The following is a 16,103-nucleotide window of genomic DNA, read 5'->3' as shown; positions in this document are numbered from 1 at the left end:
CCTGTTCTTACAGTGTCAGATTTCTCTTGGTATTCCTGAGAGCAATGAAACTCTGACATTTATACTTTTATCGAAGTGCTCAGGGCAAACGCAAAGCTGTAAACCCTAAGAGCAGCTTTATAAAAATTCAGCCATATGTAAAAATATGTAAAAACTGCTTAGTTTCTGAGATCTGACAAGATCAGGCTAGTCTGGGACATCCAGGTCAGGGCACTTTCAACTATAAAATCCAAATAAAACCCAGCAATAAAACTGTAGCAAGTTTTTTCTAAAAAGCAGAAAAAGCACATCCAAGAGCCCACCACTAAAGCATCACACTGCAAAGGGCCTCCAGAAAAGACCAGTCTCCACTATTTTCCAGAAAGCCAACAATGAGAAAGGCCTCTGGCGGCAGGGAGTCCAAAGACTGGGAGCCACGTCTGAAAAGACCCTGTCCTGGTGCCCACTAACCTTATCTCAGTCAAGGCTGTCCACAACGCCAGTGGATCTCAGCCTGCAGGTGGATTTATCTATTTATTTATTATTTTCAATTTCTATCCCGCCCTCCCCAGCCAAAGCCAGACTCAGGGCAGATAACATTAAAACCAGCCAACAGACACAATAAATATTCCTTAAAACACACCTATCATTAAAAACAATCGTAAATCCTTTAAAAACCAGAGATGACGCCAAAAAGATTGTTACCGGTGAACTATTGCAGCCAGACAATCCCCCATAAATCATAACCTAACTAAAATAATAAAAATAATGGGGGGGTAGGTTGATATGGGCAAAGGTGGCCCCTCAAAATACCCTTCATAATTTTATCAAACCTTTTAAAAAGTCCACAAATAGACCTAGTTTGATATCTTAACTCCTGACATTGGGGAGAAATACCTTTTGGTTTACGGACATTTGGAATTATCCAAGCAACAAAAATATCAAGGTCACTATGTCACTTACTAGCCCACGGCATGTGCTGATCAGTGCCGTCCCGTTTCTTGAATCTGACTCCAAAACTGTCCCAATTAAGTGACAGGAGGTTCCAGCATGCGGCACGATCTTTGCCCTGGTGTAGTTCCCATATCGCCTTTCCAGAATATAGTGATCGGACAACAATCCTTGATGGAGAGTCAAGTTTAAAAAGAGATCCTTTTCTTTGTGCTTAATTTTATAGTACACCATGTTGTCCTTTCGCCTCAAGTCTCTTTTTCTTCTAGCATTTGAGGTGTGGTGATGTAAACTGTAAGAGAGAAAATGTCCTTCTGCATCGACTTTTGCTGGGCTGACCACCTGGTATTCCTGCAGCGTTTTGATAAAATGATCTAAGGAGGAAAAGAAGCCAATGAATATGCGGAACTTATTATTGTGTATGTGTAAAGTGCCGTCAAGTCACAGCGAACTTATGGCGAGCCCTTTTGGGGTTTTCATGGCAAGAGACTAACAGAGGTGGTTTGCCAGTGCCTTCCTCTGCATCACAACCCTGGTATTCCTTGGTGGTCTCTCATCCAAATACTAACCAGAGCTGACCCTGCTTAGCTTCCAAGATGTGACAAGATTGGTCTATACCATGCTGTCTCCCTTTCGGAACTTATTATTACTACTTATTTAATACACATTACATTTCATTTAGATGGTGTATGTATATGAAGTTATTCCTCTCAACAGCTCCATAAAGAAGGTTAGGCCAATTTGCTTCTTGGCTCAGTAGTGGTTTGAATCCAAGTCTTCCTGATCCGAGTCCCAAACTCAATCTACTATGCCACACAGACCCTGCAAACAAGATCTCACCAAAAACAGGAAATCCTAGAGATTCCTTAAGGATATGAGAATGAATTATTTTTCTGGATCTGAACAAAGACCATTCTATTGGATTCAGATGTGTTGGGGGGAGTTGGCCAGATCCATCCAGCTTCTAAACATTGGCTATGTATCTGGTCGCCATCTGACCAGAAAATAATACCCAGCTCTCCTCTTCTCCTGTCATAAATGTAGCCTTATGACATGGATACACGACATAAGGCCTGTGGGCACCATACAGCCTGATGTAGTGCATTAACTCCTACAAAGAGTCTCAGCTGAGCCGGAACATGGAAAGACGTTTCAGATGGTCTATTGGAACTTGGCTCTCAGCTGTTTTCTGGGTTGAGAGCTGGTGATCTGACATCCCCCAGTGGCAATTTCCTTCTTTCAAACCCAATTTCTGTGGGGAAGGCAGGGTGATAATGCTGCTTCTCGAAGAGCTGCTGCGAGGCAGCATTTTGACGACTCCCCCTCCCAATAGCTGTGTGTGCGTGTAAAGTGCCGTCAAGTCGCAGCCGACTTATGGCGACCCTGGAACCAGGCAACATCATGGAAAAGCCCACTTCATTCTATTCAAAATCCATCATGGTCCGCATAACTGTTTGAGTTCTACTCCCCCTCATGGTATATTTCATACGAACAACTGAAATTTCCATTTATGAAATATGATCATTAGTCCATCTACCTCGGTACCGTGGCTGTCAACAGTTCGCCATCAAAGGAAGGTCTTTCCCCTGGCAACTAAGTTTGTTTAGCTGGAGATTCCAGGGACTGAAGCTAGAGTCTTTTGCATAAAAAGGCCTATATGCATTGGGCCAGCATGCCTTAAGGACTGCCTGCTCCCTTATGAACCTACCTGACCACCTCCAAGGCCTTGCTTCAGTTGCCCCCAGATTCTGAGATTAGGCAGGTGACAACTCAGGAGAGGACCTTCTCAGTCATGGCACCAAAACTCTGGAATTCTCTCCCTTGGGAGATTCATCGGTCCCCTTCTGTTGCCACCTTCCACCACTGAGTAAAGACTTTTTTGTTGCATTTGGCATTCCCTCGGCGATCCCTTTTTTCTGCCCATTTGTTTTGTTGTTTTTATGTTTTTAAATGTATTTTAGCCCTGGTTTTAATCGTTTTAGTAATGTGTCTTTGTTAGTTCGATGATTTTTAAGATTGAATTTTATTATGTTTTAAATTTGTTAGCTGCCTTGGGAGCCCTTATGAAGGTGGAAAGGTCGAGTGTAAATTTTGTAAAATAAAATAAATAAATTATGCGGTCTGCCTATGAACTATGGCACCTCTATCCATCCTTTTGTATTAAAGAGCCAGTACAATATATGGTGGCTAAGCTGCTGGACCAAGACCAGGAAAATCAAGGTTCATGTCCCCATTTGTCATGCATTTACTGAGTTCCCTTGGGCCAGCCTTTCGGTCTCAATCTAGTCAACCTCAGTGTTGATACAAAGATAAAAATGGAGGTGGGCAGAGATACATATGTTGTTCTCTGCTCCTTGGAGGAAGGGTAGGGTTTAGGGTTGCCAGGTCCCCCTTAGCCACTGGTGGGAGGTTTTTGGGGCAGAGCCTGAGGAGGACGGGGTTTGGTAAGGGGAGGGACTTCGATGCCATAGAGTCCAATTGCCAAAGCGTCCATTTTCTCCAGGTGAACTGATCTCTGTCGGCTGGAGAGCAGCTGTAATAGCTAGTACCTGGAGGTTGGCAACCCTAATAGGGTTTAACCGGATAAGTAAAATGAAAGCAATTTCTACCAGTAGTGTTCACCTCTATCCCGGGTTTTATGAGCTCAAGAATTCTTAAGATACTCTTCACCAAAGACTACTCGTTTGCCTCACTGAAAGAAACAAAATTTAGGAGTCCTCTCCTGCCAACATCCTTCTGATTTCAATCCAAACTTGCAAATGTAACATTTAATCACTCACACAGAATGCTCCAAGTCCTTGACTGGTGTAAGCGATTATAGTTCTTTTTGAAGCTAGTGAGGAGACCATGTTGCTTAACAACAGCTGAAACAACCCCAATGCACATCTGCGGTAAGTAGAAGCCCATCTGTCTCCATACGCCAACCTCCTGGCTTGGCTTCTTCCTTCCTCCGTGGGAATATTTACAGCAATCCAAGGACGCAGTGATAGGGGATAGACAGCACTGGCTATTAAAGCTGTAGCTCTTGACCCAGTAAACTAAGCCCATGTCTGTCTTTTTCCCTCCAGTTAGACAAGGACTCCAGGCGGGTGCGGGGGGGGGGGCACCTCTCTTCCTGGTTTGGAAGACATCTGGATTCTCTCTAGATTCAAAGTCTTGGATTTCAAAATAATTTAGAAATGCTGGCAATATGGATCGGGGTGGAGGGAAACATAGGGTGGCAGTGGCTTCCTCGTCCCCCAGATTTTAAACCCTGTAATAGTATCTCTGCCTTTGGAAGAGAAACTTGGCTCTCACTCACTCTCCTCCCCATCCCCTTGGAACACATATAGGCAGGCAAATTCCAAATCCCCACCTCGTTTTGGTATTACTGTTGCTATGATGTATAATAAAGTGCACAACATTGATAAAATCATTCCATTTACTACAGAGCAACTAGTATCAGTACAGCTGGATATGCCCAACTAAATGTCCTCAGAAAAGAAGCACTTTTGGTTCTTCTCAGGCCTAGGCTCGCCAACCTCCAGGTGGGGCTGGAGATCTCCCTGAATTACAGCTGATCTCCACACTACCAAGATCAGTCCCCCTGGAGAAAATGATAGCTTTGGATGGTGGACTCTATGGCATCATATCCCTGCTGAGGTCCCGCCCCTCCCCAAACTCTGCCCTTCCAAGGCTCTGCCCCCCAACCCCCAGGAATTTCCCAACAATCATGGGTATTGTGCATTCTCACAGTTGCATTCATTCTGCAGAATAGAAGATGCTCTGGGTCCCCTTGTGGGAGGTGAAAAAAGTAAAGGTAAAGGTAGTCCCCTGTCCAAGCACTGGGTCATGGTGCTGCTGCAGTCCTCTTCTTTGGGGGCTTCCTAGAGGCACCTGGTTGGCCACTGTGTGAGCAGACTGCTGGATTTGATGGGCCTGGGTCTGATCCAGCAGGGCTTTTCTTATGTTCTTATGTTCTTACTGACCCATAGGGTGACATCATATCCTGACGTTTACTAGGCAGACTATGTTTACGGGGTGGTTTGCCAGTGCCTTCCCCAGTCATTCCACACTTCACCCCCAGCAAGCTGGGTACTCATTTTACCAACCTCAGAAGGATCGAAGGCTGAGTCAACCTTGAGCTGCTACCTGAAACCGACTTCCGTCGGGATTGAACTCAGGTCATGAGCAGAGCTTTGACTGCAGTACTGCAGTTTACCACTCTGCGCCATGGGACTATACTGGGGGAGAAAAATGGCATGTAAATTAAGCAAATAAATAAATAAAATGTGGTACTGGTGCAGAATACAACTCACCACTCATCCAATTAACTCACCACTCTTGTTTCTGAGGTTTTAAGAGGCATCATTCACACAGTTTCAAATCAATCTTGAGCCTTCACCAGGACTAGAAACTTATTTTTGAAGTCCTGGTGAAGGCTCCAGATTGATTTGAAACTGTGCGAACGATGCCTCTTAAAACCTCAGAAACCAGAGTGGTGGGTGAATAAGATGCTTTGTGGTCACAAGGTGGCACTTTGTTCTTCCCCATGAGTTACAGAAGGAGACCAGATGGTGAAAAAGCAAGCAAAACACAGAGAAATATGCTTGGGTTGTATAATTTATACAGGCTGCAGAATTCAGTCTCTTTCTGGAACTGAACTTTGGTTGCAGCGCCCTTCCCTTCAACTTGCTGGGTTTTTCCCCAGTAGAGTCACATACTGTGCATTCTTTTGCACATAGATTGCCCCAATAAAGAAACGTATCCTCAAATTGTTCCTTAAAAAAAAAAAAAATGGTAAGGGAGGTGGTGGCAAAAAGCAGAATGTTTTGCAAGGGCCATTAGCCTAAAAAGAAAACGGTTGTGCAAACGTGTCCCTTTTTCAAAACAAAACCCACCAAAGCAACCTAACCAAGTTGCAACCTGAATGGCAGCTGAGCCCACCCAGAAGCATCAGTATTAGCATAATTCCCTCCGTAACATCAACTAAATGTTCCAAGCTGGCTGACTGCAAGGACATTTGCAACTGAGGGAAGCCTCATCTTTTGTGGGACATTTTTAAAGCCTCCCGAAAGGCTGGGGGCTGCTTCAGCATTTCAAGAGTCCTAGCTCGGTGCGTCCTAACCAAGAAATCCGGTGGGCCGGGAAACAAAACAGGTTACAAAACAACACACAAGCTAAATATTGCAAGCAGTTGAATCCAATATAAAGCAGAGGCACTGCACAAAAGACAAGTCTCGGATAGGTTCCCTTGCAGATGGTGCCTTTGTTTTAATACACAAGAGCAAGAGAGGGTACGCGAGAGAAAGATTCCCGGGTTGCCTTATGTTAAAACGCAGCTGTTTAAAAAAATGTTTAAAAGGAAACAAGAGAAGCCACTGACCTTGCCTCTTGTCAGGGAAGAAAAAACGGCCCGGTGGAGGATTTCTACCATAGCACAACGCCAGGATATTAAAGAAGTGGACCCAAAAGGAAACAGTTGCCACCCAGTTTCTCTGGACACATGGCATGTTTTGGTTGCAGCGTTTATGGGGGGAAAAAGGCGCTTAGTTGGAAAGAAAACCATATAGCTGCATGGCCAAAGCACTGTGAAGATTAATGCATAGAAAGAGAGACAGAGAGGAGAGGCGAAGGCAAGGGGAGGCTTTTTTTTTTTCCTGAAAAGGGGAGTGATTAGATGTTCTGGTGTCTGATTTCTTGAGGGGGAGGAAGTCGGGCGCAGTGAGGAAGTGGCTTCTAGGGAATCCCTTGTTCACGCACACAGAGATGAGAGGACGCCTGTTGTCAAGGCACAACAAGGAACCTTCTGAGAACCAACCCTGTCAGCTACCTTGGAGGGGAGCTGAAGAGGCTGGTTAAAAGCATCCGGATTCTTCGCCCAGGACACCGACAGAGCTTTCTGCCTCGCCTGGCATGCGTTCTGCTTTCTGTCCCACAATAAAAGAAAAACATGCGCGAGAAAGGCTTTCGGTGCCCCTCTGCAAAATGCCATAAACCTGAGAACAGGAACTTATTTGGGCTCTAGAGAATTTATGAGAAGACGAGAGGCACTGAAAAAGACAGTCGCGCTAGGAAAAGTGGAAGGTGGCAGGAAAAGAGGAAGACCCAATAGGAGATGGATTCACTCTGTAAAGCAGTGGTTCCCAACCTTTTTTTGACCAGGGACCACTAGGACTTTTTTGTTCGGTGCAGGGACCCCCAAGGTTCAAAATAAAAATTCCAAGAATTTGAAAATAAACTTTAATCATAACTGTTAGTTAAACATTAAATTTAGAATAATATTTGAATATATTTTTATAATAGAGAACTTTTAATTGAAAATATTAATTTATTATGGGTTTATAACTTTGTTTCGCGGACCTTAATTTAGTTCTCGTGGACCCCTGGCGGTCCATGAACCTTTGGTTGGGAACCAGTGCTGTAAAGGAACCCACAGCCCTCAGTTTTCAAGACATGAGCAAGGCTGTTGACAATAGTATGTTTTGGAGGCCATTGGCCTTTCATGCAGTGATGTTTCCCCACCTTCACCCCTGCCGACTGCTTTGGGACTTCCTTTTGATTATGCATGTCTGTTCCGCCCGTCAGAAGTCACCTTGATCTCCCTGCACGTTTCGCCCGCATTTTCCAGCATCTGGAACAGCATCCCTCAGAAATGCCATTGCATGAACCTATGCATAGCTACTCAGATGTAAGACCCATGTATTCAGTGGGGCTTACTCCCAGGTAGGTGTGTATAGGAGTGCAGATTCTGTCGAAAACAGCCAATCTCACTCAGTGAAGTAGCTTAACAAGAAGAAGAAGAGTTGGTTTTTATATGCCAACTTTCTCTACCACTTAAGGAAAAATCAAGCCAGCTTACAATCACCTTCCCTTCCCCTCCCCACAACAGACATCCTGTGAGATAGGTGGGGCTGAGAGAGTTCTAAGAGAGCTGTGACTAGCCCAAGGTTACCCAGCTGGCTTCATGTGGAGGAGTGGGGAAACAAATCCAGTTCACCAGATTAGCCTCCACCGCTCATGTGGAGGGGTGGGGAATCAAGCCTGGTTCTCCAGATCAGAGTCCACCGCTCCAAACCAGCTTTCTTAACCACTACACTACTCCGGCTCTCAGCTTCTTTGTTTGGGAGATCCGTTATTAAAACGAATGCCATGCCAACAACCATAGGGGGAAAAAACTACAAGCATCTCAGCAATGGTCTCCCAAGTGGTCCTGTGTCTTTAGCAGCTCCCTGTCTTGAATTTTATCCAGAAATGTGTTTGCCAAGGTTCAGGATTCACACCGAGGCTTTAAATAGGTGAGAGAGGAGTTGTATATGGGGCTTTTGATATCTCTGTGTATAACATAAAAACAGAACGTAACTAACATTCTTAGCACATTTACATTACAACATGAGGGTTTTTTTTTTTTTAACTTGCTGTATTTTCCCTGCATTTCTGTTGTACTTAGAGTTGTCAACAGGCTGGAGAAAAAAATGACCCCACATTAAGACTATATTAAAGGGGCATGATGTTCTTTTTCTCCAGGCGGTTGGAATAGCTGCCCTTTCCCCTCATATCTTCCCTCCTTTCTGTCTCTGCCGTAATTTTCCAGCTGTCCTTTCCTCTCGGCTTCTGGCTCAGCCCTCTTAGTATCCCTTCTGTCACTCCTTACGCCCATTGCCGAACACTGTTGGGGCCATTTGGGAGTTGCGTTTCCTGTCTTAATATAAGTCAAAGCAAGACGGCTGGGTGAGCGTGCCTCACAATTTTAACAGCTCAGCTGTCAAGTACGCTGTGGATTTGACAGCAAACTCGGTAGCTTCCAGAAGAAATGGCTGAAAGACCACCAGGCGGTCATTGTGGTTGAAGCAGGGAATTGTCATGGGAGGAATACCCAAAAGAATTGTTGGTATTAATCTTTAAAAGAAAAACAAGAGGGATACCAGGGCTGCTTCCACATGGAGATTATTCTCCGTGTAGCTCTCCTTGCGGCTGTGAATGCAGAGGTATTGCCAGTAAAATGGAGCATCCACAGTGAAGTTTCCCCCTCACTTTTCTCGCCACAGCCCTCTATAGATATCATCCCCCCCAACACACACACCTGGAGGGGTTTTTAAAAATCAGTACTGGGTATAGTGAAGAGCCCCGTGGCGCAGAGTGGTAAGCTGCAGTACTGTAGTCCAAGCTCTGCTCACGACCTGAGTTCGATCCCAACGGAAGTTGGTTTCAGGTAGCCGGCTCAAGGTTGACTCAGCCTTCCATCCTTCCGAGGTCGGTCAAATGAGGACCCAGCTTGCCGGGGGTAAAGGGAAGATGACTGGGGAAGGCACTGGCAAACCACCACGTAAACAAAGTCTGCCTAGGAAACGTCGGGATGTGATGTCACCCCATGGGTCAGGAATGACCTGGTGCTTGCACAGGGGACCTTTACCTTTACCTTTTTTTACTGGATATAGAACTAACACGTAACAATCAGTTGTAAAAATGTACTAGTTCCCAAATTTCATTTTTAAGTAAGTCTCTAGCAGTTTTCTAAGTAGAATTATAAATGTGTGTGTGTTAAGTGCCGTCAAGTCGCTTCCGACTCATGGCGACCCTATGAATGAAAGTCCTCCAAAATGTCCTATCTTTGACAGAATTATAAATAGGGTTACCAAGAAAAAAAAAAGTCCTGTCCCTTGAGTAGAGGCTTAACGTGTGTAAATGGCCTGATGAAGTTTTTCATGGCGAGGAGGTAAGTTACATCAGCTGGCAAATAATACCATCTCAACCCTCTGTTAAATGGTTAGGTCAATTTTCTCTCCAGATCTCTAGGTATGAGGAATGTACAGCCAGTACATTTCCCCTTATAACTCCACAGACAAAAGGGCTAGGGATTTGCTTTTTTTTTAAAAGGAAAGCTTGGGACTAGTAGATTGCTACAATAGATATTACAACATTATCACTATATAGATATTACAAGCTTTTTTAAATCCTCAAAAAAAGCTCTGCAGTGGTGGTGGGAAAATTGCTGCCACAGGGACTAAACTAAGGGAAATGGCCCCAATGTGGGCAGGACTTGTAAAAAATGCACAGCTTCTCATCTGCACAATATCCAGAAGTGCTTTGGCTGCAGTCTTTCCCAAAAAGATTTGGGAAATATCTCAACAAAGCAGGAGGAATACATGGAAGAAGAACAACATCATATGGATGTTCCTGAAAACACAACTGCTGACATTCAGCTGTCAGGACGCCAAGTTGGAGCAATCCCTCTGGGCAGAAACAGTCCATGTTGAAAACTGAGTTTTTCCACGCAATTCATTTGACAGTAAAAAACAAAACAAAAAACACCCACTGCACAGCCTATAAATGGGATATGTGTGAGTAGCTAAACATTATGAGAATTTACTCAGATTTCTTCCTAAACTCTTGATAAGCAAGGCACGTCTCCCCCCCCCCCCACCCCGCAAAATGACATTGAGGAACATCTAGTTCTTACATTCAGAATATTCAATAGCAAGAACTTCAGAGCTACCCAGTACCCATTTTTTTAATGCGTCACTTTATCAGCAGGGTTGCTAACCTCAGGGTACTAGCTGGAGATCCCCTGCTATTACAACTGATCTCCAGCCGACAGAGATCAGTTCCCCTGGAGAAAATGTCTGTTTTGGTAATAGGACTCTATGGCATTGAAGTCCCTCCCCTCCCCAAACCCCGCCCTCCTCAGGCTCTACCCCAAAAATCTCCTGCTGGTGGCAAAGAGGGATCTGGCAACCCTATTTATCAGGCATACCTCTGAGAACTGGTAATTCTGCTGTCTCTCTGCACTGAGAAAGAGTGGGATCCCATCAAACCAACTCAGTGGGTGAAAACGCACGGTCGCTTTAGCCTCCTTTATTCCCTGTTTCAGCCAGGATTCAGCCAGGATCAAACACATGCGTTTCGCCAAACGTGCGTTTGATCCTGGCTGAATCCTGGCTGAAACAGGGAATGAAGGAGGCTAAAGCGACTGTGCGTTTTCGCCCAGTGATTCTTTAATAACTGCAACCAGTTTTATTTAGGGATTATCATGACACCACTGAGCTGGCTCTGGACTCTGACTGGGAAGTTTCTGAGGAGCCAGAGACACGGCCTGGAGGAGAGCTGGAAACTTCGCAAGACTCCTATGGGGCAGAGGCCCCGGCCCATCCAGAACTGGTACCTGAGGAGCCTGCGGAAGGAGCTGCTCTGCCAGAACTTTCCACTCCCCCCACCAGGTCCTAAGTGCCAGTCAAGGACCCAGCCCTCCATCCCACCAGAATCTGCCTCTGCCCAGCAGGAGCGGCAGAGGGCTCGTGCCTGCTCATCCTCCTGAGCAAGATAATGATAGGACACTACTCACAAAATGCACCAAGAATGAGATGGTAATTTTTGAGGACTGGAAAAGCCTAGCTCTGTGGAGCAATGCGGAACGACTTAATGAGGCTGCCAGGTCGTCTCCTTCTTTCCCTTCTTACTTTCCTGCAAAGAAAAACAAGGAAAGATTTATTCAACTACCCAGGCTGTATTTATACTTACCAACGCCTCCAGTTGGAACACTTGCTATCTTCTTGAAGTCTCCTACACAAAAGGAAAGAAGAAAGGATTTCTATCCTCATTAGGAACTTTTCTGATTCATACACTAGGACTTTCTCCTTTTCCCGTTTTCTGTCTATCTGCTTTATTATCTCCTGTTAAGTTCATGTATTATGTAGCTGCTATAGTTACTTTAGTTGGTGTATAGATAGAAATATAGCTGCTCTGAGCCTGGCTTTGGCCGGGAAGAGCAGGGTAACAAATGGAAATAATAAATAAATAAATAAATATAATTGGATTATTAACTATTGTAACTGTGACATTATATTATACACTGGAATTTGTCCTACTTTGTATTTTGTGTGTATTTTGTATACACAGCTTTGTATTTTGTTGAACCTCCAGGTGGTGGCTGGAGATCTCCCACTATTACAACTGATAGAAATCAGTTCCCCTGGAGAAAATGGCTGCTCTGGCAATTGGACTCTATGGCACTGAGGTCCCTCCCCTCTCCAAACCCCGCCTCCCTCAGGCTCCACCCTCCAAAATCTCCAGGTATTTCCCAACCCGGAGCTGAAAACCCTACTGGCAGCCTATGCTTTGCTTCCTGGGTCTGAACATGGTGGATGTATTCCTTTTCAGGATTCTGGCCACAGGTAAGCCTGGCAAGATGCGTCCCAGGTGCTGCTCCCAGAGCAGGTGGAGTGGCTGTCCTCTCAGCCTATTTAAGGCTTGGTTTGGGCGAGGAAGCTTGCTCAATCAACTGGTCCACAAGGTGTAGGTCTGTGTCTCTGTTCCTTGCTTCAAGCTCTTGTTGATGGCACTCAAACCTCACTATCCAGGCTTTTACTGTTGAGGAAGGCTGACAGTCCCAGCTTGGAAAGAAACAGGACAGGGCTTGACATTTATGAGTTATGTGTAAACTTTTATGTTGACTTTTTCTGAAACATGATAACCCAAAACAATATATCCTCTACAGCAGGGGTCCCCAATGTGGTGCCTAGGGTTGCAGCAGCAGGAGATCTCCAGCCGGTAGGGTTGCGAGGTCCCTCTTCACTACAGGCAGGAGGTTTTTGGGGCGGAGCCTGTGGAGGGCAGGGTTGGAGGAGAGGAGGGACGTCATTGCCATAGAGTCCAACTGCCAAAAGCAGCCATTTTCTCCAGGTGAACTGATCTCTATCGGCTGGAGATCAGTTGTAACAGCAGAAGATCTCCAGCTAGTACCTGGAGGCTGGCAGCCCGAGTGGTGCCCCTGGATGCCACAGCACCTGCCGACACCTTTCCTGGTGCCTGCTAAAAAAAAATTAGCAAGTGGGTGGGGGCAATTTAGGTCATTTGCCTAGCCGGCCTTCTGATCCGCCACTATAGATCTAATTATATTATAGATCTAATTAGATTAAATAAACATTGTTTCGGTAACAGATACCACCACAGTGTTGGTTTTATTCTCTCTCACACTCCTGTTCCCTGGGTGTATTTTTAAAAATCATCTCTCTTCTCCCATGCACTTAGACTTCCTCTGTGTGTGTGTGGTTCCACCTCCTGCCGCAACCATTGTGTGCATGTGCTCACCAGAGTTCCCAAAGGTGCCTGCAGATTCAAAAAGGTTTCACTTTAATGGCATGACACCAAAGGAAAGGTAAAGGACACCAATCCAGAAATAAGCATCTTAGGACCAGACCGGCCATTCAGCGTTAGGGCTGCCAACAGCCTGGAGGAAAAAAATGTCCTATCCCTTTAACTAAAGCATAATGGGATGTTATTACCAGGGGATGTCATTTACCTCTATGCCATGAAAAGCTTCACTGGCCCATTTCCACACATTAAAAGGGCAAGAGGTTTTTTCTCCAGACTGTTGGCAACCCTTCTTTATCTAGATAAGGGGGCAAAGGCTCCCCTCTCGTCCATAGCTGCTAATCCAAAGCACAAGGGTTGCTTACCTCCAGGTGCGGGCTGGGGATCTCCCAGAATTACAGCTGATCTCCAGATGACAAGAGATTATTTCCACCTGGAGAAAATGTCTGCTTTGGAAGGTCGACTGTACTGTATTGTACCCTGCTGAGAGGTTCCTCCTTTCCCCAAACCCCACACTGTTCAGGCTCCACCGCCAAATCTTCAGGATTTCACAACCCAGCATTGGCAACAGTACAAAGCTCCAGTCCATGCTTTGAGAAGCCTTGACAGCTGAACAGACCTTCAGGAATGACTTAAAAGCCAAGAGCCCTTCCATTTAGGGTTGCCAGGTCCCTCTTGGCCACCAGCGGGAGATTTTTGGGGCGGAGCCCGAGGAGGGTAGAGTTTGGGGAGGGGAGGGGCTTCAATGCCATAGAGTCCAATTGCTAAAGCGGCCATTTTCTCCAGGCGAACTGGTCTCTATCGGCTGGAGATAAGTTGTAATAGCAGATCGCCAGCTACTACCTGGAGGTTGGCAACCCTACTTCCATTCATTTCTCTAACACACACAGGGTTTTGCAAGTATTTTGAAAAGGGGAGGGGCTAGGATTTCTAATAGCCTGGAGGGGGAAAGTGTCCCATCCCTTTAATAGAAGCTTAAGGTCTGGAAATGAGCAGCTGAAGTTTTTCACAGAAGTAATTAACCACTGCTAATGAGATAGGACATGTTACACTCCAGGCTGTTGACATCCCTAGGAAGGGCAGATGCTTAGTAGATCCTTCCCACCTGAGCTGGTTCCCATTCCCCCCCCCCCCATATTTTTAAGGGTTTTTTTGTTTGTTTTTTAAAGAAAACTGTTGTGATTAGTTTAGCAGCACGGAGCAATTTGTGTGTGCAATAAACCGCTACTTGCAATTACTAGAAGGAAAAATGCTTTTGGTGCTTTATGTAGTGGAGTTAGGTGATCCTTGCAGAAGAAGAGGAAGAGTTGGTTTTTAATATGCCAACTTTCTCTACCACTTAAGGGAGAATCAAACCAGCTTATAATCACCTTCCCCTCCCCACAACAGACACCCTGTGAGGTAGGTGGGGCTGAGAGAGCTCTAAGAGCTGTGACTAGCCCAAGGCCACCCAGCTGGCTTCATGTGGAGGAGTGGGGAAACCAACCCGGTTCTCCAGATCAGAGCCCACGGCTCCAAACCACTGCTCTTAACCACTACACCACGGTGTAGTAAAACAGAACCCCTACTTCTTCAGTATTGTAGATAGGGTTGCCAGGTCCCTCTTCACCCATCGGTGGGAGATTTGGGGGGCAGAGCTTAAGGAGGGCAGGGTTTGGGGAGGGACTTCAATGCCGTAGAATCCATTTGCCAAAGCGGCCAATTTCTCCAGGGGAACTGATCTCTATTGGGTGGAGATCAGTTGTAATAGCGGGAAATCTCCCGCTAGTACCTGGAGATCTCCCGCTAGTACCTGGAGGTAACCCTAATAGTAGAGCAGAGGGGATCTCTGGGTGCTAGAGGGAACTGGTGTATTGGCTGCCGGCCAGTGTGTGTTTGTTTCCTCTGTGTCCATCCTATCCATTTATTTCTAAACAGTCTATTACAAGAGGCATAATAACTGTCCTTGCCTCTCAAGTGAACTCGCCTTGTGCAAAAGCTTGCTGTGGAAGGGCCACCCCACCCCCAGTAAGAGGGAGCCCTAAAGCAAGATACATGCAGGCATACAGGGGCTGCTGCCATAAGCCATTTATAATACTTGACATGTCCTGGATCTCTTTAATGGCTTAAGTGTTTAAACAAATGGCTTTAGGACAACACAGCTCTGAGTACAGAAAGTCCCACAGGCTGATAAGAGTCCTGCCCCCACTGCTATTGACCTTTCCTCAGCATGTTTTAACAAGCAGCTGGAGTCTATTTAAAACTTAACCCAAGACAGCTGTTTGTAGGTGTTTCTGTTTACACTGCAGTCTTTCCTTAGTTGCTTGATGCTCCCTGCTGCTTACAATGGATTTCCCCAGTGGATCACCCCAAAGTGATGTATTTTGAAAGAGCGTTAATGGTTCTTTCCCTGTTTGTTCTCCTTCTGTGTCGCTCATGATTTTACAAGCTTCCACCACATCCTCTCTCAGTTGCCTTTTCTTTTTGCATAGCTCTGATCTCATTAAATCTCAGAAGCTAAGCAGGGTCGGACCTGGCAAGTATTTGGATGGGCGACCTCCAAGGACATAAGAACATAAGAAAAGCCCTGCTGGATCAGACCAAGGTCCATCAAGTCCAGCAGTCTGTTCACACAGTAGCCAACCAGGTGCTTCTAGGAAGCCCCCAAACAAGCCGACTGCAGCAGCACCATCCTGCCTGTGTTCCACAGCACCTAATATAATAGGCATGCTCCTCTGATCCTGGAGAGAATAGGTATGCATCATGACTAGTATCCATTTTGACTAATAGCCATGAATAGGCCCTCTCCTCCATGAACATGTCCACTCCCCTCTTAAAGCCTTCCAAGTTGGCAGCCATCACCACATTTGGAGGCAGGGCAGGGAGTTCCATAATTTAACTATGCGCCTGTGTGAAAAAATACTTCCTTTTATCTGTTTTGAATTGAAGGAATTCCAGAGTCATGATGCGGAGGCAGGCGATGGCAAACCACCTCTGAACGTCTCTTGCCTTGAAACCCCTACGGGGTCACCCTAAGTCAGATGTCTTGATGGCACTTTTCCACCTTCTGAACCTCTTTTTGCACAAAAGGCATATGGCTCCTAGGAACAAGGCTCTGTCTTTCT

General features: G+C 45.7%; 1 protein-coding gene across 1 annotated transcript in view; it reads right to left on the bottom strand.

The window, feature by feature from the left end:
* Window positions 1–6,438, bottom strand: part of ADAMTS12 (ADAM metallopeptidase with thrombospondin type 1 motif 12) — a 207,670-nt gene extending 201,232 nt beyond the window's left edge. The window contains exons 1-2 of the mRNA XM_056849064.1: window positions 6,296–6,438; window positions 943–1,304 (exon numbers count right to left, since the gene is read on the bottom strand). Of these exons, the coding sequence (XP_056705042.1) occupies window positions 943–1,304; window positions 6,296–6,422 (489 nt within the window). The 5' untranslated portion in view covers window positions 6,423–6,438. The remainder of the gene's footprint in view (window positions 1–942; window positions 1,305–6,295) is intronic.
* Window positions 6,439–16,103: the final 9,665 nt, after the last annotated feature.

This window comes from Euleptes europaea, chromosome 4 (assembly GCF_029931775.1).
Source record: "Euleptes europaea isolate rEulEur1 chromosome 4, rEulEur1.hap1, whole genome shotgun sequence".
Lineage (NCBI taxonomy): Eukaryota > Metazoa > Chordata > Lepidosauria > Squamata > Sphaerodactylidae > Euleptes > Euleptes europaea.
Note: the sequence above shows the minus strand (reverse complement) of the source record. Positions and strands in the feature narration are given on the sequence as shown.